This window comes from Alexandromys fortis, unplaced genomic scaffold (assembly GCF_014885135.2).
Source record: "Alexandromys fortis isolate MF-2015 unplaced genomic scaffold, M_Fortis_MF-2015_v1.1 scaffold_9, whole genome shotgun sequence".
NCBI classification, from domain to species: Eukaryota; Metazoa; Chordata; class Mammalia; order Rodentia; family Cricetidae; genus Alexandromys; species Alexandromys fortis.
The window spans coordinates 17,485,091-17,509,074 of NW_026067892.1; the positions used below are offsets into that span (position 1 = coordinate 17,485,091).

General features: G+C 39.6%; 1 protein-coding gene across 7 annotated transcripts in view; it reads right to left on the minus strand.

The window, feature by feature from the left end:
• Herc4 (HECT and RLD domain containing E3 ubiquitin protein ligase 4) overlaps window positions 1-23,984 on the minus strand; it is a 71,293-nt gene that overhangs the window by 2,833 nt on the left and 44,476 nt on the right. For 3 of the 7 annotated variants that reach the window (XM_050141014.1, XM_050141031.1, XM_050141040.1), the window contains 8 exons: window positions 18,723-18,842; window positions 13,663-13,686; window positions 10,973-11,071; window positions 9,424-9,591; window positions 8,833-8,976; window positions 5,354-5,520; window positions 5,081-5,147; window positions 920-1,002 (listed from right to left, as the gene is read on the minus strand). In XM_050141014.1, coding sequence (XP_049996971.1) covers window positions 920-1,002; window positions 5,081-5,147; window positions 5,354-5,520; window positions 8,833-8,976; window positions 9,424-9,591; window positions 10,973-11,071; window positions 13,663-13,686; window positions 18,723-18,842 — 872 coding nt within the window. Of the gene's footprint in view, window positions 1-919; window positions 1,003-5,080; window positions 5,148-5,353; window positions 5,521-8,832; window positions 8,977-9,423; window positions 9,592-10,972; window positions 11,072-13,662; window positions 13,687-18,722; window positions 18,843-23,984 lie in introns of those variants that run through there. The other 4 variants (XM_050141021.1, XM_050141047.1, XR_007591448.1 and 1 more) reach the window with 2 other exon arrangements.

Below are 23,984 nucleotides of genomic sequence, written 5' to 3' on the forward strand. Positions count from 1 at the left end.
AAAAGTTACAAATTCTTTTTTTTTTTTTTTTTTTAATTTTCAAAAGAGGTTTTCTCTATGTAGCCCTGGCTGTCCTGGAACTCACGCTGTAGATCAGGCTGACCTTAAGCTCAGATCTATCTGTCTCTACCTCCAGAGTGCTGGGACTAACAGCCACTGCCAGGCTAATAACAGTCTCTTTTCAAATGCGTGGAGTAGACACAAGTGGTTCTTTCCTGCCTCTCATGATGTTATGGAAACTGTAAAGAAAAATGCAAAGCTGGTCAGATGGCTTATTGGCTAAATGCACTTGCTACCCAGCTGGATGAAGGAGAGAAGTAACCCTCATGGGTTGTCTTCTGACCACCATACAGGCACTATGGCATGGTTGTTTGGAGTTACTGGCAGCCATGTGCCCTGGGGACAATGCTGGGTGACTAGACATAAAGGTTTCCATTTGATTCTTTACCAATCTTCCTGCTGAACTCCAGGAACTCCTCAAACCCTTAGCACTCTCTAAGAGTGGGTCAGACTCAGTGTCTTAAGCTGCTAGTCTGTAAAATGAACTGGTGGCTTCTGGGTGCTCCAGTCCATCTTACACCTCTTCCTCTCATCAGCCAATTAGCTGCCACCATTTCCGTTTAAACCGTATTTGCTGTTTTTCTTTTCATTTCTCTTTGTGCCACTATTCATCATGATCTTTTCACTCTTTTACTTATACCTTAAAGGGGATTTCAGACTTTCCCATTAAACATTCAATTATGGGTTGTTTTTAGACTGTTTTGAGACATGGTCTCATCATGTAGTCCTGGCAGGATCAGAGAGATGCCTCCTCTGAAGTGCTGTGTGCCACAACCTATAGCTATGACACGTTTCTAGTAACATTAGAGAATGCCTACTAACCCTTATCACTCCCACTGAGGTCACCGCAATCCCTTACCGATTTTGTTTGTTAACAGCTGTGTCTGCACCATTCAGAACCAGCTCTTTCACTTCTGTTGCACCAAAGTTTTCAACTGTGATCTATTAATTTAAAAAAAAAAAAAAAGGTCAATGCCAGATTCGAAACCTGGAATACTTTTAAATGTAACATTCTTCTCATTAAATATACAAACAAATTTATGCAAAAAAAAAAAAAAGAGCCCACTTACAACAGAGCCACAACTAGGACTCTAATTTTCTAGTAGTCTGATATCCCACAGCAACCCCAATATATTACACCAAGTACTTGGTTAGGTAAACACTGGCAACTTGAGCATTTCTTATAAATAAACCACTTCAGAAAGAATATCGTAGGAAGGGAACTCAGAAGACTGGGCAAACCTGAGAGATCTCTGCACTTAGAGCAGTGCACTCTTCCACATGACAACAATTTCCCCAGATTCTTCTGCTAAGTGTACTTGACAGGTAGTTTTTAGTTACATATTAATTTGATTTATAAGGAGGTATATTATTTTAAAACCTTTTATTTCTCCTAATAGTCCATGTTTTGTATCCACAAGCACTATGGGAATACATTTTTGCTTTCAATTCACTATGTAGTAAGGCAGGAACCCTTTATAAAAAGGATAAGAACAGAATTTTACCACACTACATAGGAATCATCTACACTACTAGACACACACCAACTCAACAAAAAAGTAAATAAAAAGTTCTGAAAGCGCATGACAAGGTGTTCTTAAAAAACAGTGTATGAGAAAATACTGTATAATATAATTATATAAATGGAGGAATAAGGTGGAAAGATAGCAGCTAGAGACTAAGTGGATAGAGTGTTCCTTTGCAAGAATGATGAACTGAGTTGGATCCTGAACACCAAGGCTAGGAGCTATGGAGAAGGCAGATACTGGGGATCAGTCCAGCAAAAAAGCAAGTGCAGTGAGCTCAGGCTACCGTAAGGGACCCTGTCTCAAAAGTAAAAAGCAAATGAGGAAGACATCCCAATGTCACCCTCGAGCCTCCATATGTGCTGTGGGACAATGGCCTGTACCCTGTCACTTGTATTTTAATAAATGGCCAGGAGTCAGGCAGAAGTAGAGGTGGGCAACGAGAACAGGAGAATTCTGGGAAGTGGAAAGCTCAGTCTGTAGTCATTATCCAGATACAGAGCAAGATATGACTGCCTCGCCAAAAAAGGTACCAAGTCATGTGGCTAACACAGACAAGAATTATGGGCTAATATAAGTTATAGGAGTTAATAAGAAGCCTGAGATACTAGGCCAATCAGTTTATAATTAATGTACACCTCTGTGTGTTTCTTTGGGACTGAATGGCTGTGGAATCCAGTGGGACAGAAATCTCAGTCAACACACACACATGCACCACATGGGCAAGCAAATCAGTGTATACACACCACACCCATCCCCCCATATAATATATGAATAATAAAATTTTATTGCCAAACCTGAAACTTGAATACAACCCCTAAAATTAAAGTTAGGAGATAACCGATTAAGTTGTCCTTTGAGCTCTGCACACACACACACACGAGTATACTAATTTTTAAAAAGAGAAATCATATCTTTTGTTTTCATAGCTTTTATTGTGCAAGTGATAATTAAAGGAGTGTGGAGAATCTCTAAGGCAGCTGGAAGCAATGTTCCTGAATGCATAGGAATATATGTATTAATAAATGAATCTGAGCTTAAACTTCACAGAACTCAATATTTTATTCAACTACAATACTAACAAAAAGTCAAGGAATGAGACCAGAGAGATGGTCCAGTGGTTAAGAGTTCAATTCCCAGCACACACATAGCAACTCACAACTGTGTGTAACTCCAGTTCTAGGGTGCTCTAACACCCTCATACAGACATACATGCATGTAAAACACCAATGCACCTTAAATAAACAAATCGTCAAGGAGTCTTAAACTGACAGTGAATCCACTGAAAAGTGGAACCAAAATTTAACAGACATTGGAAAGCATTCAAAGTTCCCTCCCTCTTCTTTCTTCCGCCTTCTCAACATTTGTCCCCAACCCAACCCCTTGTTCAAAACAGGGTCTCAATGTGTTGTTCTGGGTCTCTTCAAACTCAACCAAAAGATTCATGAGTCTCTGCCTTAGAGTTTTGGGGTTGAAAGTGTGCACCATGAGACCTGGCTATTATTTATTATTTTTTTTCCTTTTTTAAAATTAATCCTCCCAGATTCACTCGTGCCTCTTATACTGCCCCCAATTTTTGGGTCTTTGTGTTTGATCTTTCTAAAGGAACTCATCAATCTAATTGTGCTCACTGTTGTATAACAGTCTTCCCCAAGACTGAAATACTTCATCTTGTTCACTAAGCAAGAAGGTAAACAACAGCTGGGTGGTGGTGGCCCACACCGTTAATCCCAGCAGGAGGCAGAGACGCAGATGGACCTCTGAGTTTGAGGCCAGCCTGATCTAGGACAGCTAGAGCTACACAAAGAAACACTCTAAAAAACAAACAAGACACCACAAAACAAAAACAAAACAAACAAATGTGGGCAGTGGTGGCACCTGACTTTAAACCTAGCACTCAGGAGGCAGAGGCAGTTGGATCTCTCTTGAGATCAAGGCCAGCCTGGTCTACAGAGTAGACAGACTCAGGACAATCAGAGAAACCCTGTTTCTAAACAAACAGCCCTCCTCCATATCCCCCCAAACAAATAAAACAACCAATCAAACAACCAAAAATAAAAAAAAGGTAAACAACTTAAAAGGCTTCAGGAAGTCCCCAAGACTGATCAGATTCACTAGGTTCTTCCCTGCCAGAGTAAGCAATAAAAGCTGAGTCCCTCTCAGATGGAAGGAAACTGAACTGCAAAAAAGACTGAGAGCAGACCAGCTGCCTGTAAAAGCAGAAACAACCAAGCTGTCTGGAAGATGTTTAGACTAGAGGCACCTAGAAAGGACATTCTCCAACCTGCTGTCCCAGCTTTGTGACAAATCTGTCACCCATGTTGGGATGGGCCTTGGTGATGTTGCTGTAAGTAAACTCATATTCCTGTAAGTAATGTACTTTAGTGTTATCAGCACATCTTCCCTGGAAAAATTTGTCATACAGCACCCAAACATAAAGGGTATGTGGTCATCTGCTATGGTGAACCTACCAAAAACCTATCTAAAAAGAAATCTGTCTAAAAAGAAATCTAAAAAGACTGTCCCTTCAAATAGAAGCCATCAACTTAGGTGTGTAAATCTAAGTGTAGGTGTGTGCCTCTGAAGGACGCAGGCAGTGGTCCATGGAGCTAAGTTAAGGGCAACTGTGAACTTCCCAAGTGGAATGCTGAAAACTGAACTTGGGGCCTCTATAAGAACAGTAGTGTTCCAGGCCCCAGGAAATTTTTTTCTTCTGGAAAAACTAACGAACAAAAATAACACAGTAATTTTACATTACATTAATGATACAGGCTAAACATGTATCAGATTTCCTTACAAATACACCATTCACATTCTAATATATTAACAGTCTGGCAAGAAAGCTCAGTGGGTACAGGTACTTGCTGTACAAACCCAACAGTATACGTTCAGTTTCTGGATCCACAGTGAAAGGACGGAACTGACAGAAGAGAGTCAAGAATGACAACCAAACAGAAACACTGGAGGAATTCATCTACTAAGTAGTTTAAGCTCATTAGCAGTTCTCTTTTGTTACTCTTTCCATCTTCTAATCATTCCTATAGCTACAGGTTCAGAAGTGAATAGTAAAGTATGCAATTACTGAAATCACAGAGCTGGTAAATAATGACTAACATGCAATTATTTCAGTTTTAACTGTAAAACTAAGGATACAAAAATCTCATAGAATTGTTGAGAAAAAAATGAAATAATGCATGTAATTGTGGCTGGCACATAGCAAATGTTCAATAAATGTTAGCTGCAGGGTTAAGAATTCCATGCATGGGGATAGAGAAATGGCTCAGAAGGTTAAAAACAATGGCTGATCTTCCAGAGGTTCAATTCCCAGCATCCCAGCTCACATCCATCTGTAACTCCAGTCCTAGTCTGACCTCCATGGGCAGCAGGCATGCATGCTACTCAGATATAGAAGCAGACTAAACATCCACACACACTGGAAAAGAGAAACCCAAAAGCATAGCTGTTAAATAAGGCCACACAGTGTCTGCTCTTACTGTGAAATTCAGACAAAACGTTTCCTCTATATCATCTTCTGGATAATCCAACAACTGCTGCATGCTTCTGCAAAAAAAGAAAAAAAAAAGAGTGCTTCTTTAAAGTAAAACAGGTTATTTTGATAATTCTGATATGAATAACTACATGTAAGACTTTCCTTTACTGAAACAATGTTTATTTACTTAAAAAATGCTGGCAGAAGAACAAAACAAATATTTCTAGAAGGAAAGCTTTCTGTCCTTTCCTCTCTCTTAGCACTGCTAAGCACTAACCTCCCAACATCTGGCATCAGCTCCTTCAGATCATCCAGGGACGGCTTCCGTTTCAGCAGTTTCTTGTATAGAGCCAGGGGAAAATGGAGGTCCACGATAGTAAAGTTATAGATTGCTAAGCCACAGATAACACCAATTAAATGGAACAAATCACTGTCCTCAAATGTCTAAAAATACAAAGAAAAATATTTTTATTCCAAATTAAATACTTTTATTCCAAATTAAAAACCTTTATTTCTAATACAAAACCACATTTTCCACAGTAGAAAATTCTGAAGACAGAAAAGTAACAAGAAATTAGCTCATTCGTTTCCTCGTCTCCCTGGCATGATCATCACCGGCTATATCTGCATTCAATACTTTCTTTGTAAAAATTTGCTTAGTAGCCAAGAGTGGGGGTGCACACCTTCAACTCTAGTATCTGGGAGGCGGAGGCAGGTGAATCTCTAAGTTCAAGGCCAGCCGGTACTACAGAGCCAGATCCAGGGCAGTCAGGACTACAGATAGACTGTTATCCCAGAAACAAGCATTTCCATGTTATGAAACATAAACTTGGGCTGTCGGGCTTGCCTACTGTGGGATGGGAAGGAACAAGAGGATGACTGATAGACAATAAGAGCAAAACTTAAAAATGTGTTCATGGGAAGTGCCTATGTGTGCATGCACATGTGTGGTGGCGGCATGACAACACAATGTGTCACTCAAGAAAGCTATCTACCTCCTTCCTTGAGGCCTTTCAGGCTGGAGCGCAACAGTCAGTCTAGCCTGTCTGTCCAGTGAGTCCCAGAGAACCTCCTCCCTTCGTTAGCACTGCGGTCACACACTACACTTAGTAGGTCACAAAGCTACTTCCTAGCTTTTGGTTTGTTGTTATTTTGAGAGAAAGGGTCTAGCTTAGTCTAGATGTAGTCCAAGCTGTCCTCAAACTCACCTCTCAAGCAACAGAATTATAGATGTGAGTCACTATACCCTGTTTTCATCATGCCTTTTTTTAAAAAAAAAGATTTATTTATGTATACGGTTGTGTTGTCTGCATGTACATCTGCAGAGAAGATGGTATCTGATCCCAAAATCCTGTGGGACTATAGTGAGACACTTGTGAGTTGCCATGTTGGAACTGAACTCAGGACCTCTGCAGAGCAGCCAGTTCTACTGAACCACTGAGCCATTGTTCCTGAACCTTATGGCAGGGTATTGGGGATAAACTCAGGTCCTTATACTTCTAAGGCATGTGCTTTGCCAAGAGTCATAATCACAATCCCTAAAACAGTAACCTTTTTAAAAAGTTTAAAGGCTGAGAGTCATGGAGCATGCCTTTAATTCCAGCACTAAGGAAGAAGTAGGCAGCTCTGTGAGTTGGAGCTCAGTCTGGTCTGCATAGGGAACTCCAGGCCAGTCAGGGCTACATTTTGAGATCCTGTCTAAACAAAAACAAAAATATCAAAGTACAATATACATTCATAGTTATAACGGTGTACCCCTGTGATCTTGGCAACTTGGGAGGCTAAATATCAGGAAGTCAGCCCAGGTGACAGCACACGTTGGCAGAGGTAGGCAGGTCTAGTTCAAGGCCAGCCTGGACTACATAGAGAGATCCCACTAAAACAGACAGACAGACAGATAGATAGATAAGAGATAAACATCAACAAAAAATCCAAAAGGGTTATTTACAGGAGAAAGGAGAAAACGACATAAAGCTTAGCTTCTTCCAATCTATTCTCTAAATTTGACTGTAGAATTACAAACATTTATATACTTACAAAATTAAAATATACTAAAATAATCAATTTTTAAAAATCCCTTAAGTTAACCTAAATATGCAGTTACTGATAGAATAACCATAATAATAAAAATAAAAAATGTAGTACGACTATTTCAAATAACAGCAAACATCATTGTATCATGACTATACCCTAAATATGAAATAAATCAAACATTTAAAATGTATTTTCATTTATATCACAATATTGTTGCTATTGTTTGGCTATTTTTTAAGTTTAACTTATTTATTATGTATGCAGTGTTCTGCCTGCCTGCATGCATGCATGCCAGAAAAGGGCACCAAATTTCATTACAGATGTTTGTGAGCCACCATGTGATTGTTGGGAATTGAACTCAAAACCTCTGGAAAAGCAGCCAGTGCTCTTAACCTCTGAGCCATCTCTCCAGCCCCATTCCGCTGCATTGTTGAAGTCTAGAACATTTAGTGGAACTATCAGAGTGCTGAGGGTTGCCAGGCAACACGCCTAAGTCTTTAACAGACAAGATAATGTAGGTGGACACCAGTAAAGATAACAACTGCAACAAACAGAAACATAAGATCAAAAACTACACTGTAACTACTGGAGGGCTCTAGAGAACGGGTAACTGAACAGACAGGCCCCTTTCCTGGTGAACTAGACACACAACAAATAATGCAGGGTTGTTTCTCTATAAAAGTATCCAAGATAGTATAATTACAGTAGCTTTATTTTGTTTCTCCTCAGGAATTATCCTAGTGTTACCCTCATACAAGACAAACAGCCTCCTGCAACAAAGACCACAGACACCCCCCATAGGACCAGCTGTAAATATCTTAGTCTTGGACACAGCCTTGTAACTAATTAACTCTGCCCCTGACACACACGTGTAAAGAGCAGTCATAGCCTACTGGTGGCTTCCTATATGAAAATGTGTGGTGGGAAGATCTGGTTCACACACGACAATGTTCTAGCCCTCAATCTAAATTATAAGAGACATCAATAATCTCTAATGCTAAATGAATCCACCCTAGAAGAGAAGCTAACATGGTGATTACTATTCAGTTTTCCAAACTGAAATATACAGAAGGAAAATTCAGCTTTTTGGTTGTTTTATGAGACAGGGTTTCTATATATAGCCCTGGCGGTCCTGGAACTTGTTCTCCAGACCAGGCTGGCATTGAACTTAAAGAGATCCTCCTGTTTCTGCCTCCCAAGTGCTGGGATTAAAGGCATAAGCCACCACTGCCCATCAGCATTGTTTTTAAGTTGATTGGTCCTCAATTTATTTTCTTTTTTTAAAAAGATCTATCTATCTATCTATCTATCTATCTATCTATCTATCTATCTATCTATCTATCTATCTATCTATTATACAACATTCTGCCTCCATGCATGCCCACACGCCAGAAGAGGGCGCCGGATCTCATTACAGATGGTTGTGAGCCACCATATGGTTGCTGGGAATTGAACTCACGACCTCTGGAAGAGCAGTCAGTGCTCTTAACCACTGAGCCATCTCTCCAGCCCCCTCAATTTATTTTCTTAATTTTAAATGTTAAAAAAAAAAAAATCAGGGTTGTGTTTTGACAATAAGCCTAAAAGTTCCTAACTTCAAGTTGTAATAAAGCAAACCTCTGGCCAAAATACGTTAGGAATCTAGTCTTCCTGAGTGAATCTGATACACAAGGTATAGAAACAAAGATATAAAGAAATAATTGTGGTAGGTGGGCATTTTACCTGATCTGAAAACCAAATAAGCCTGGAATCTTCATAATATCGAAACATGCCATATTTAGGATCCAATAATTCCCTCATGATGAGCAGGAAAAATTCTTTGCGTACACCTCCCGCATCAACAGCATCTTCTCCAACAAATATAACCTAAAAGAGGGTAAGTAAGGTCAGCACTGAATCTTAACAAATATAACCTAAATGGGTAATGTGAACATTGAATGGGCTGTAAAGAAAGTGCATTTCAGAGACCCTGTAACATGCTATTTATTGCTAATCATTTAATTTCCCTGAGGCTAGAGAGCAGGCTCAGTGGTCAGGAGGAGCGGTAGCTCCTGCAGAAAATCCAGTTTGCTTCCCAGCACCCACTTGGTGGGTCACAACTATCTGTGAACTACAATTCCACAGGATCTAACCCTCTCTTGTGACCTCTGCAGGCCTCAGGCCACACACAGCGGACATACATGAAGGCAAAACATATGGATAGAATAAAGTAAGCCTATAATTTAAAAAAAACACAAAAACTTTCAAATACACACACACACACACACAACCTGAAACGTAAGTCCCAATGTCTATAGAGAACTGTTCACTTACTTTGAGTGGCTTTTTGTAATCTATGTTCTTGGTTTTCCTGAGGACTTCCATTGCATCTCCTACAATGTTTTCTCTGCGAACCACTAGAATTAAGCAAGGATTCACAGACTCAATCACTGGGAGAAAAAGAGAGGAGACATTCTGTCTGTGGGCCTGGTCAATAGCCATCTAGAAAACAAAAACAAACAAAAATCAGCATTTTATTTTACTTTGAGACAGTTTCATTTAACCTAGTCCGGCCCTGAATTTGCTATGGAGAGCTGACTATGGAGATTTGAATGTGCATGGCTTCCATAGGCTCATGTATATGAGTATTTAGTTCCCAATGGTGGACAATATTTAGGAAGGATTAGGAAGTGTGATCATGTTGGAGAAAGTGCGTCACTAGGGGTAGGCTTCCTGCCTGCAGATTAGGATATAAAACTCTAAGCTATTCAGTGCTATACTTGTCTGCCTTCTGCCACGATGACCAACTCTCTAAGACTGTAAGCAAGCCCCCAATTAAATGCTTTCCCAAACAAGGCACTTTAGTCATGATGTGTCTTCATAGCATTAGAGCAAGGACCGCTATGAACTCCTGCTTTGCTCTACTTTACAAATGCTGGAATCACATGTAAGCATCACCATGTCCAGATTTTATTTTAGTTAGCATCGAGTAATCAGTTTCATTGTGATATCCTCAACACACGTGTGCACACACACACTCTCTCTCTCTTTTTTTTTTTTTTTTTTGAGGCAGGGTCTCACTGAGTAGAGCTTTAGGTAGCTTAGAACTCATAGACATTGACCTGCTTCTGTCTTCCAAGTGCTAGATTAAAGGCGTGTGCCACCTTACCCAGACTCTTCCATGAACTAGTTTTTAAAATCTTCATTGTGAATAAAAAAACTCATTGTAAAATTGAAAGAGGAAGGAAAGGAGGGATTCTGGAGGCAGATCTCAGCAGTAAGACTCCCCTGCCAACACCAACAAAAAAAAAAAAAAAAAAAAAGGAAAGGGGGGGTCCCTATGACCAGCCTCAAGGAAATCAATCTTTCCTTCCCTCTGTCTATCTGGACCTAGCTGTATAGACCAGGTTGGCCTCTGAGTTCACAGAGCTGGGACTAAATGTGAATTTAGTGTCACCATGCCAGGCTCCAGGCAATTTGAAACTCTTCCCACTGAAGTGATGAAATGCTTCCAAGTTTGATTTTATCTCACCTTTCACTCCTTCCACTTTTTATCACCATGAATAACGGCTGCATTACTCTATTTTTATTACAGTTCCTTTTTGAGGAGCAAGGGGGTGGGTTCATGAAGAGAAGTCAGGATGGGAGCTCAAGCAGAAACCGGGAGGCAGAAACTTAACATGGCTCCTTTTTAAAAACAAGCAGCTTTCTTTCGCGCGTGTGTGTTTACAACAGTCTTCAGAGTTACACAAGGCACCATGCAAAGGACAGCCTACAATACTGTCCCCACACATTACACACTTTGTGTGTTTCAATTATTTAAAAAAAAAAAGAGAATTTTTAAAAGCATCCCCAAATCAAATGAGCACTGTACAGTACTTACCTGCATCTGTAAGACTGCATCTGTTTGCAACAGAGTAGTTTTTGCTTGGGCATCAAATACAAATGGATATGTACAAATTGTCACAGGGACATCGGCCAACTGGAAAGAAAAGAAAATGACTTATTAGTTCAAGCTGGTTATGGTCTGTGGGTGCTGTCAATTTTGGTAAAGATGATCATCATACTCTTGTTCATTCACTGGTATGGTTAGAAATTATCAAAAATGTCACTCTTTTTATTTTGGCTTTTCAAAGTAGGGTTCACTGTGTAGCCCTGGCTGTCCTGGTATTCACTCTGTAGACGAAGCTGCCCTGGATCTCAGACCCGTCTGCCCCGCCTTCCAAGTGCTGGAGCTAAAGGTGTGCGCCGCCACCACCTGGCGTCACTCATTTCTGACTACAGGATTTTTATTTTATATAAGGCAGAATAAACCAAAAAAGAATTACATAGACTGCATAAAATCAAAAATAACAGGTGGCCAATGAACTCAAGGCTTTGTGAATGTCACCTAAGACCTCAACCACTGAACTACATCCTCAGCCCTTTGTTTAAGCCCGAGAAGGCCTCAAACTCTTAAACTTCCTATCTTTGCCTCCCAAGTGCTGGACAACAAAGTGTGTGCCACAAACGAAAATAATGTAAACAAGGTAACAAAATAGTAATCCCCAGGTGATTTTTGTTTCGGACTTCAGAGACAGGGTCTTTCTACATAGCTCTGAGTGTCCTGAAACTCACTATGTAGAGTAAGCTGGTCAAGAACTCTCAGAAATGCACCTGCCAGGCCTCTGCCTCCCAAGTGCTTGGATTAAATGTGTGTGCCACCATGCTCGACCTAAATTATTTTGTATGAGTATATATGTGGGTACGCTGATGTCATACATGTGAAGGTCAGAGGTGAGCTCTTTCCATGGAAGGTGGGGGGTGGGGTGGGGAGTCCCACAGACTGATCCCAGGCTACGGGCTTGGCAGTAGATGCCTTTATCTGCTGAGCCATACGGCTAAAACTCTCACACAAAAAATAACATTTAAAAACTTTTATTGTGTGCTTGTCTGTATATGTGTGCAAATATGTATACGGAGGTCAGAGGACAACCTCCAGCACTTAGGTCTCTCCTTCCACCATAAGGGCCCAATGGCCAATGCCTTCACCCACTGAACCACCTCCATATTCCTCAGTCAGTCTTCTTTCTCTGTCTCTCTCCTTGTTGTTGCTGTTGTTTTTGAGGCAGGGTTTCTCTGCCTATCTCTGGCTGTCCTAAAACTTACTCTGTACACCACACTGGCCTTGAACTCACAATGATCCACTTGCCTCTGCCTCCCTGAGTGTTCACATTAAAGGCATGCGTCACCACCGCTGGCTGTCTTCATATTTCTATACATGACTATGGAGCTCTATTAAGCTCGTGGTTCTCAGCCTTCCAAACACTGAGACCCTTTAATACAATTCCTCATGTTGTGGTGACCCCAATCATAAAATTATTTCTGCTATTTCATAATTGTAATTTTGCTACTCTTTAGAAATCCTAAAATTTCAGACATTCTTAGGCAACCCCCACGATAGGGTCATTCGACAACCACAGAGGTCACAACCAAAGAGGTTGAAAACTGCTGGTTTAGTTTCTACAGGAAGTCTATGTGCTTACAATATTTCAAATCCTAATCATGTTTTCAAAACTGTGTTTTTTGAAAATTTTTCCCCTCTCCAACACAAACTCTTATTGTGCCCACGTAGCACATGGAGCCTTTGCGTAACAGGCAAGAACTCTAGTACTGAGCCCTGCTTGATACCAGTCCTATCTTTTCTTAATTGTATGTGATACTTACCTGAGGAAGCAAACAAACAATAGTTTATAATCTAAGCCAAGAAACACCTCATTAGTTTGGGAAAACCGGACCAAATAAAGTCTAAAGCAAAAGCAAAGCAAAACTAGCACTGTAACATAAAAGAACATAAAACCCCCGGTTCTGAAAAGGAAGTTCAGGGTCACTCATTAGTCAGGTCAAAGTACTACAACTTTACATAGTAAGGTCACAACAGAGGTAATATTTTTATAGTAATTATTAGTTTAAAAATGTATAATTTTATTTAATAAAATTTTACTCTGAGAACATACTGCATTTTATATTGGGAAACAAGGAGAATAATTCTTGTTAGAAGGTATCATACAGGTGTAATGTTAAGTAACATGATTTTTTTTGTTGCTGCTGTTGTTTTTTCCTAAGAGAGAGTCTCAGGGTACAGACCTGGTTGTTCTGAACTCACACTATGTAGACTAGTCTAATCTTAAACTCAGATAATCTGCCTGCCTCTACATCTCAAGTGCTAGGATTAAAGAAGCATGCCATCACACCCCGCAGCAGCATCTAATTCAGAAGACTTTTCTGAATAATATACAAGATAACTTAAATAGATTTTTTTTTACACCCCCCCCCCTTTTTTTTTTTGCTTTTTCAAGACAGGGTTTCTGTGTGTAATAACCCTAGCTGCCCCAGAACTTGATTCATAGACCAGGCTGGCCTCAAACATACAGAGCTCTATCTGCCTCTGCCAGGGTTAAAGGAGCACCATGCCTGGCTTAGAGTTTTATAATACAAAAGTTAAAATACAAAAATGATAACAAATTTGACTCTTCACAAAGGAAAAAACAGAATATACTTCAGGAATATGAGACTTTATCACACCAAACTTACCTCAGTTAATCCATGGCTGACATCCTAAGACAGCAATGCAGAATGCAACAATGAGGAAAGAGCAATGTTAGTGTTCTATTTCTAGTCAAGAAGTAGTTCATATATTTTGCTACAGCTGAAAATTGATTTAATGATGTAGAAAATAAATCAACAAAAAAGTTCACCACCCTATAAGCAACTTCCGTGTCTGTATCTATAAATTTAAGCTTTAGGGTTCTCTATATCATGAAACTAATAGGTTTGAACATTGTGAGATCTATATTCAGCAAGTAAGGTTTCCTACTTGCAGAATTTACGTAGACTAGCAAACTAATTCTAAGCCTAACACAACTTAATGGCTGTTTCTTTACCTAGAAAATGGAAGAATTATTTTCAGACTTGACTGATTTCAATGAAGTAAAAATGTTTAGTATATTAAAATATTGCATGGAAACAAAATAAGAAAACCGCCACAAATTGTTTTGGGACAGATAACCATAAAGATATAAGGTATCTTAAAAGTGGTTGTTTTTTTTTTCCCCTTAAAACTTCTTTTTGAAACGGTCTCTCTGTATAGCTCTGGCTGGAATGAAACTTACTATGTAAGCCAGGAAATCCTTGAACTCAAGAGATCAGATTCCCCTTTCTCTCTCTCTCTCTCTCTCTCTCTCTCTCTCTCTCTCTCTCTCTCTCTCTCTCTCTCTCTCTCTCTCTCTCCTCTCTCTCCTATATTCAAGTTGAGTATGACCACGCTCAGCCTGTCCTTACATTATTTTGTTTATTGTTATTATTGCACAATAGAGAATACACGTGTGCCTTTGGGGGTCAAGAGGCAGCTGTATAGGTGGTTTTCTTCCTTGCACTGTGAGTTTGCACAGCAATTACTTTTACCAATCACTGAGGCATCTTGCAAGCTCCCTTAGTGTTTTTGAAAACATTAACATAAAAGAAAAAGCATAACACAACATAACAACAGGTTGCTAAATTGTAAAAATACAGATTTATGAAGGAAAAATAGTGAAAACTTACTTAAATGGATAGAAAAGGAATATATACGGCTTTCCTTCCAATTCCAAGGATTAAACCCAGGGCCTTACACATATCAAGCCAGTTTGAACAGTGAGTCACATCCCCAGCCCACAAATGTACAAGCTTTTTTTTTTTTTTTTTAAGGAGGGTCTTATGTATCTCATGCTGGTCTTGAACTTAGCATGCAGTTTAGGATGATCTTTAACTCTGATCTTCCTGCCTCCTGGGACTGTAGACATGTGCTACCATGCCTGGTTTTGTTTGGTGTTGGGTATCAAACCCAGGGCTATTAACACCTTAGACAAGCATTCTATCAACAGAGTTATATGCGTTCTTACTGAGTGCTTCCACATATGCTCAGGATTTAGACTTCTAAGTACAAGAATCTCCAAAAGTGTGCCACTAAGTTTACACCTGGTGACTACTGTAGTGAACACTTTGGAATGTCTTTGGAATGACACGGATTTTTAGCTGCTGAGAATGTAAATAATATTATTTATGATGCAGACTTCAACCATCTGATATCAGTTCTGCCCTTAGGATATTCAGGCATAGAGGAGAGATGGCTCAGCAGTAAAGAGCATTTAGTGCTCTTACAGAGGACCCGGGTTCAGTTCCCAGCACCCACATGGAGTTTCACTACCGTCTCTAATGTAGATCCTGGGGATCTGATGACCCCTAATCTGACCTCTGCAGGCACCCTATCCACTCACAGAAAACAAAAAAGACAGCCATATTGTGATAAGTGACAGACACCCAATAAAAGCACTGGGCACAAGTTAGCTTCATTGCTTAGCAATCCTCTGAGCACTATCAAATATCAATGCCACATACCCATTTATGATTTTCCCATGAGAAAAGAACAGATGCTAATGACACCTCTCCTAGAGTCTTCCTGATGTGCCTTCACTTGACCAATTTTAATTTGTATTCTTAACAAACTACATTTGGTTGTGTGGTAGCTCTCTAAGTTCTATGAAATTAAGAACAGATGATAGAACCTGAGACAGAGTGGGGCAAACCCCGTCCCAACTTGGCAAGTGTGTATCAGAAATAAGGACAGTCACAGTGGTTTTCCTACAATTTGTAGGTGGCTAAATTCTAACATGCTTTGATAATTGAGAAGAACTCCCTACCTGAGGAAGTTAAATATCAGTGTGTCCTCCCAATGCTGGTCTATCCTGATGTTACACACCTGCCCATCTATCATACTAATGAGCATGCCAGGTTGCTAGTTCAATCACTATTCAATTAAATTCCCTAGGACAAATTTAGACACACAGCACAATACTGAATGAACAAGATTTATAACTTACAAATATATAACAAAGCAAAATAAATAAATGAACAAATAAATAAATGACCACAAACCCCAAGCCCCCCAAAAGAGCCACTTAACTTAAATCTCAATGTAATTGACAAACCAACATGGACCTTTCTTTTCTTTTGAAAAAAGCAGAATGAATTTCTGATCATTTGCCTCAACTTTTTGAGTGAGTGCTGGTATTATAAATATGCCCTACCATACCGAGGTCATAACTTTGAGCTTTATTTTTAAAGCATTTATTTGTGTGGGCGTGAGTGGGTGGAGTGCACATATGCCATAGCCACGAGTAAAAATCAGAGGATAACTTGTAAGAGTCCTTTTCTTCCACCACATGGGTCCCAGGTCATCAGGCTTGGTAGCAAGATCCCTTTACCTGCTGAGCCAGCTCAATGGCACACACCATAACGGGGGGGGGGGGGGGGGGGGGGGGGGGGAAGGAAGGGAAAAAGGAAGAGGAAAAGATAGCTAAATAGATAAGAGTTCTTCCAGAGAACCAGGTTCAATTCCCAACATCCACAGGGTAGTTCACAACTCTAGTTCCTGAGGATCCAACACTATCTTCTGACCTCACCATGGTACACAAGTGGAGGCCAGATACACACATAGGCAAAACACCAATACACATAATAAAAATATTTTGAAACTGCACATTATTATTTTTTTTTTTCAAGACAGAGTTTCTCTGTATAACAAACAGTTCTGATTGTCCTGGAACTCACTCTGTAGACGGGGCTGGCCTTGAACTCAGAGATCTACCTGCCTGCCTCCTGAGTGCTGGAATTAAAGGCGTGTACCACTATGGCCGGGCTGTACTTTACTATTTTTAAACTGTGTGTATGTGAGTGTCTGTGTATGGGTATATGTACATGAGTGCAAAAAGGGACATTGGATCCTCTGAAGTTGGAGTGACAGATGGCTGTGAGCCATTATATGGGTGCTGGGAACTGAACTAAGGTCCACTGGAAGAGCAGCCAGTGCTCTAACCACTTAAGCCATCTCTCCATCCCCTATCTTAACTCTTGGTAGGGAACTATAAACAAGCTGCAATGGTCACACTGGGAAGCTGAAGCAGAACTTTTCCAAAGTTGAATCTAGCCTGAACTTATCTTCAGAAAAGTTTACAACAACCGGCCACATAAGCCAAACTGGCATTCATATGTTTATGAGTACAAAAATACAGGCATACATGTATATACATACTTGTACTTGCATACAAATGTACACATCACCACAAAATAGCACGACTATCTTTAGGATCGCCTTTAAAACTTTACTAAAACTGTGTGAAGATGATGCCCAACTTAGCATTAAGACTGGCAATGAAACCTGGTGGTGATGATGCACGGCTTTAATCCCAGCACTCAGAAGACAGAGGCGTTGGGGGTGGGGGGAGAATGGACAAACAGGGACAGGACACAACTCTGAGCTCGAGGTCAGCCTGGTCTACCAGACTAGTTCCAGCGCAGTCAGGGCTGTTACACAGAGAAACCTAAATGTGCATCTTATTTCTTAAGATTTCAAGAAAGTCTTAAAAGTTCTGCATAAATGCAAAAGTTTGATGAACTCTCTTTGTTTTAAAAACAAAGAAGAGATGGCTCAGCGGTTAAGAGCACTGACTGCTCTTCCAGAGGACCCAGGTTCAATTCCCAGCACCCACATGGCAGCTCAAACTGTCTGAAAATGCAGTTCCATGAGATCTGACATCTTCACACCAATGCACATAAAGTTAAATAAATCATTAAAAAAAAAAAACAAAAACAAAGGAAGAGCTAGGTGTGGTGGCGTAAGTGTTTAATCCCAGAACTCTGGAAGCAGAGGGAAATGATCTCTGTTGAATTCAAGACTAGCCTGGTCAACATAGCAGGTTCCAGGCCAAGCAGGGCTGTCTTCCAAAAAGGGAAAAGAGACCAGCTTTCTGCAGTGATTTCACATTCACGTGTAAATGGAGACAGGAACTATATTATAGATCAGAAAGAATGAGAAGTAAAACAAAACAAAAAACACTAAAAAAAAAAATTATAGTCCTCAATTACCTCATTCTTATCAGAAAACAGTGAACAATAAAATAGTTCCTTAACAGATTTAGTCTGAAATCATCACAGCTTTGCACTAAGACGTGTATGGATGACGAGACTACCAAATTTCATGCAAATATTGAAAGACAGAAGAGCTGCTATCTTAACTAGGTTGTCTACAGATGGTATTACTTTTCCATTAGGCTGGCCCAGAGCTCACTGCCTCAGCGAGTGGAGCGCTGAGACGACAGGTGTATGCCATTGTGTTTGGTTCTCGTGGGACAGTAAGTATATGGTTACTAAAGACCTTCAGTCACGCAAAGAAGCTCATCCATAAGTGGACAATATTAACAATCTGAAATAAAAAAAAAAAACTCAGCGGTCCCACAACTCTCTTCTGCTTCTGAAGCAAACATCTTATAGCATAGCTAAGAGATCCAATATCTACTATGCTGAAAATTAGAAAAGAGGCAACCTTAAAGAAAATAAGATGAGTTCAAAGTCCAAGCCACACCTCCATTTGCTCAAGAAAAATACTATCTGTACTGTTGGTTTGGTGTTGAGAGAATATCTCCTATATACAATGCATTATTTTAAAATAATTAACTACTTGGAATAAAAGCTATGAAAATGCTTATTTGCTTCCAAAATGCTTCTTTTGTATTGTAACAAATGGCGCCTAAGTTCAATCTCCAAGTGTAGAGACGTACCACTCCATAGGCTTGCTGTTGGACCCAGTTGATATAGTCATTTCTTATGTCTATCAATTCTTGTACTTCATGTATATAGAATTTGTCGTATTGTATAAGGTGTCCTGTTTTCTCATTTACCTAAAAAAGAAAAAAGAAAGAAGTGTAATTAAATTAAATTTAGACAGTACTTAAAGCAGAGAGTAAACAGCTCTTAAATAGAAAAAAGGCTTTGGAGATTTCTTTAGCTAACTTTCTATGGGAAAAAATACAATTACTGAGTGCCTACTATATATGCAAAATCCTTATCAGGTGCTATGGGAGACAAAATATTTATAGGATGTGATATCTACCTGTGTTCAGTACCCCCAAGTCTAGAAAAAAATACCTTTACAACCAAACATACTATAAAATGTATAAATCAGAAACTTTATGGACTTCAAGATGGCAAACAAGACCTGAACAGTAATAGCTAATACCTGATAAATGTTATACTATTTAATATCTGATTAGACAAGAATTTTAATTATTCTTTTACTTTCATTTTTGTTTATATGACTGTACACTACACATGTGGAGTACCTTTAGAGGCCAGAAGAAGGGGTCAGATCCCCTGGAGCTGGAGTAAAAGGCAATGGAGAGCACCTAACATGGATGCTGGGAACTGAACTCAAGTCCCTTAATAGAGTAGTAAGTGTTCTTAGGCACTGAGCAATCTCTCCAGACCCTGATTATAAAAGGTGGTGTCTGACTACAGTGAAAAACAGACAAAACAAGGCTGCAGACTCACTTGAGAGATAAGCAAGTACACAAGCAAAGGTCATCCCTAGTGAAGAGCATCACCGCAACCAATCCTGGGACAGTGACATCTGCTGATGCAATGCAACAAGTCCACACCTTTTTATCAAGCACACTAACCCGAACTGAATCAAGTCTTAGAATCTAAATTCTGGTTTGCAGAAAATATAAAGGACGGTCAAGCATCACGATCACACAAGGACACGACCACAAAAATCCTCAATTTCACAACACGCACCACAATTCTTCAAAAACCAAGGAAATAGAAATTAAGGAGGGAAAAGGATGAAGGGGTTCTACAGTGAAGAAAAGGGGAAGGGGCTAGGTCCTGTAAGATGGTTTGGGGGAATAAAGGAGCCTGCTACTATGGCAGGTCTGGAAGCCATGTGATGGAAGTCTTCTGACCATGCAATGATAGCCACAGCACCCCCCACATACATAACTAGAGACTGCCAGGGAAAGAAGCTTACAAGGTCACCCTCCTCCTCACAGTAACAATGACAACTTGTTTTTTCTTTTTCTTTTTCTTTTTTGGATTTTCGAGACAGGGTTTCTCTGTAGCTTTTGGTTCCTGTCCTGGAACTAGCTCTTGTAGACCAGTCTGGCCTCGAACTCACAGGGATCCGCCTGCCTCTGCCTCCCGAGTGCTGGGATTAAAGGCGTGCACCACCACACAATGACCAATTTTTGACCATAAATAATGTTTTATTTCAGTAACAGAATTACACTAAATGACAGTCACAGAGAGGTACAGTATAAACTTCTAAGGACTCCTATAAGAGAATTATCAGAGCTAATAATTTGCCAAAATCATGGAGTATAAGTTCAATACTTAAAATTTTCAACTCAATTTCTCTACCAAGAAAGCTCTGAAAATGAAACATTCAAATTATATATAATTAAAAATATAAAATATTGAGGAACATTTTAAAAAAATGATTACTTTATGCATATGAGTATTTTGCCTACATGTTTGTCTGGACCAGAAGAGGGTGTTGGATCCCCTAGAACCGAATTACAACAAATGGTTGTGAATGCTAGAACTGAACACTTGGGTGCTAGGAATTCAACCTGATTCTCCTCAAGAGCAACAAGTGCTTTTAGCCACTAAGTTATCCCTCTGGCTGCCTAGGGGGATTTTTTTCAAGGATGCATAAGACCTATGAAAATGGTAAAACATTAAAAGAACAAAGAGACCTAGATAAACCAAGAGAAAGACTATGATCACAGACTGTAACAAAATTTAATCGGATTCTGCAAACCCTGTTTCAACCCCCTCTCCACCAAAAAAAACCCAACAACAACAACAAAAAAAAACCAAAAAGCAAAAAACCCAAAACCAAACCAAAAACAGTGCCTTAAAGAACATCCTGCTATAAATGGGGTAAACTACATATGCACAGACACTGCAGGATTATAATAAGAGAAATAATATTACTGTTCTGTAGAAAACCACTTGTCTACTCAGAACTGGAATACCGAGGACTGATATATGCATGGGGTGACACAGATGGCTCAGCATTTGCAGATCCTGCTGGGGGACCTGGGTTCTGCTCCCAGTACTCACAGGGAACCTAACAATCTCCAGTTCCAGGAGATCTAAATGCCCTCTTCTAGCCTCAGAAAGCACCAGGCATGCATGCAAATGTCTATGTACATGGTACACAAACATGTAGAGAACACATCAATATACATAAAATAAAAATTAAAAAGTGTGACGTGTGGTATAGTCACAAATGTTTTATAAAAATGTACACACACTAAGATAAAGAACAAATACAACAGGCTAACAATTGATAAATCTAAGATGGGGAATATAGGTATCCATTATACTTGTCTTACAATGTTCAGTATGCATGAAAATAGTTAAAAACTGAAGAGGGAAGAGATCAGGCATATAGCACAGTGGTAGAGGCTGGCTTAGCATGCAGAAGATTCTGGGCTTATTACATTACAGATACACATTCATAAAACAAAGTAAAACTCACAAGTGTAAAGATTTAAAAAAAAAAAAAAAAGGCTGGGTGGTGGTGGTGCACACCTTTAAACCCAGCAGTTGAAAGGCAGCCTGGTCCACAGAATGAATTCCAGGACAGCCAGGCTAAACAGAGAAACCATCTTGGGGGACAACAAAACAAAACAAAAACAAGAAGTTTGAGAAAGGTGAGTCTAAACTTGTAGGCAAAGAAGCATGGGTTAAATAAAGGAGGAAAAAAATTATATATCCTGGCTTTAACATCTGGTCCAACAAGAATGAAAGACATAGGAAACAAAATTGGACAAAAGACACAGCTCCAAGAAACTGAGCCAGCTTACTTGGAAACTGCCCTCCAGTGCTTCACTGAGGAACTGACAAGACCAATGAGGAAATAATTTGAAGGCAACAGGTTAAAAAAAATCAGTGAAATTTTTAAAATTATTCTGTTAGCTCAATAATATAAAGAGAAATGAGAGACTAGTGGTAAAAAAAATGAAGAAGAATATCAACAAGATACTAATTTCCCGCTCATAGGACATGCAGAGGCCATGGCAGCCAAATGGACAAAGTTAAATTTTTTTTTCAATACTTCAAATCTGGTGAACAACAACAACAAAAAGCCAGCAGTATCACCTATAAGTCAGAAGACACTCTTTTTTGGTTTTGTTTTTCCGAGACAGGATTTCCCTGTGAAACAGTCCTGGCTGTCCAGGAACTCACTCTGTAGACCAGGCTGGCTTCAAACTCACAGAGATCCACCTATCCACCTGCTTCTGCCTCCCTGGTGCTGAGAGAAGACATTCTTGGTACAGCAGGAAGTAGGAGTTGGGGAGGACGAGAAGTTTGGCATCAGGTCTTTGCAAATTCTAAAGTAAGAAGAGCTAGGTACAAAAGGTCACAGCACTCATTCAGGAGGTAGAGGCAGGAGGTTCAGACTTTTAAAGCTATCCTAGTGTCTTAAATCCCTAGTGAGGGGAAGCCAAAAGGGACTACTAAGACCACATGTCAAAAAAAAAAAAAAAAAAAAAAAAAGCCAAATAATTAAGTTAGTGCAATGGAAAGAACGATATAATTGAGAATTGTTTTCTTTAAAGAAAAATACTAAAAGCGATGGTAATAGTTAATTCAACACACATTAAAACAACACTAACTTTATATGGGAAACAATGAATGCAACTTTATTAATGGCTCCAACACAGTGAGTTATTAAAATCTTTTCTTGATTGAGCATGATGGTGCTTTTAATCCCAGCATTCAAGAGACAAAGGCAGGGATCTCTGAGAGAAGTTCCAGGTCATCCAGAGCTAGCTTCACAGTGAGACCCAGTCTCAAAAAAACAAAATACACCAACAAATAGTAACCCTTTTTTCTTGGGAAGGCCAGATGGCTCAACTGGTCAGAGCTCTTGCCTCCATAGCCTGACTGGTCACAGGAGTTGATCCTTGGGATCTATAAGAAAAGAAAAGAACGGAGTCCTGCAAGCTGTCCTCTGCTCTTCACATGTGTGCTGCGCTTCTTCATGTACACAAAATAAATGGAAAAGAAATAATTTAAACAGCATGTTATGGCGGTCCATGTCTCGTACTCTAAACAAAAAGAACATCCATTGAGTTGAACCCTGGTCTGAGTTCTGGACTAGCCAGGGCTGTAGCGGGACCATGTCACAAAACAAAAGTCAATCTATTAATGAAATCAACATCTATTCCTAATAAACCTGAACTTATGAGAAAGCAGAAGGAAAAGAGAGAAGATCATCAATTGGATGTATAGATCTAACTGGACAATGTCGATATTTTAAAGCAATAACAAACCTCCACAAGGAGGAATGAAAAGACAAGACAAAGAAAAGGTGCAAAGATATGCATACAGTTCAGCTTCCAATGAGACTTTAACACAAACCATCTCTAGCCACTGCACCTTCAGAGGGATGTGCTGTAATGAACAGCCACTGTTAACTTTTAGTAATGAGAAACAATTTTCAGATTCCAAATTTTTGCTTTGAAGGAAAATTAGAACAAACACTGCATACCACTTCTACAAAGAACAAGATCAGAAATCTTAACTGCAGACTTTTGCCTTAAAACCAGTTCAAACCGTATGTTTCAATAAGAGCCATGATTAGACCTAATGGTGCACATTATTTCAATAATCTCGCAAAAACAGTACTGCTTTTATTTTCAAAGTCATGTTTTTAATCCCTTTATTTTACTGATTAAAAACATTCTGAGCTCTTTTCCTGTTTCTTTGGGGTGGGGTGGAGGGAGACAGAGTCTCACTGTGTAGGTATGGCTTCTTTAAAACTAGTTATGCAGACCAGGCTGGTCTCAAACTCTAAAGGTCTGCCTCTTTCTACTTCTGGAGGGCTGGGACTAAAGGTCTGTGCCACCATTCCCTGCGCATTTTTTTCCCCAATGTTCTCATCTGGAAAAAGCAACCAGAGTGAAGCTGTTATTACAGAACAAAGGCCTACTTAATAACGGAGATGCAAAGTGATAAATACTGCCCAG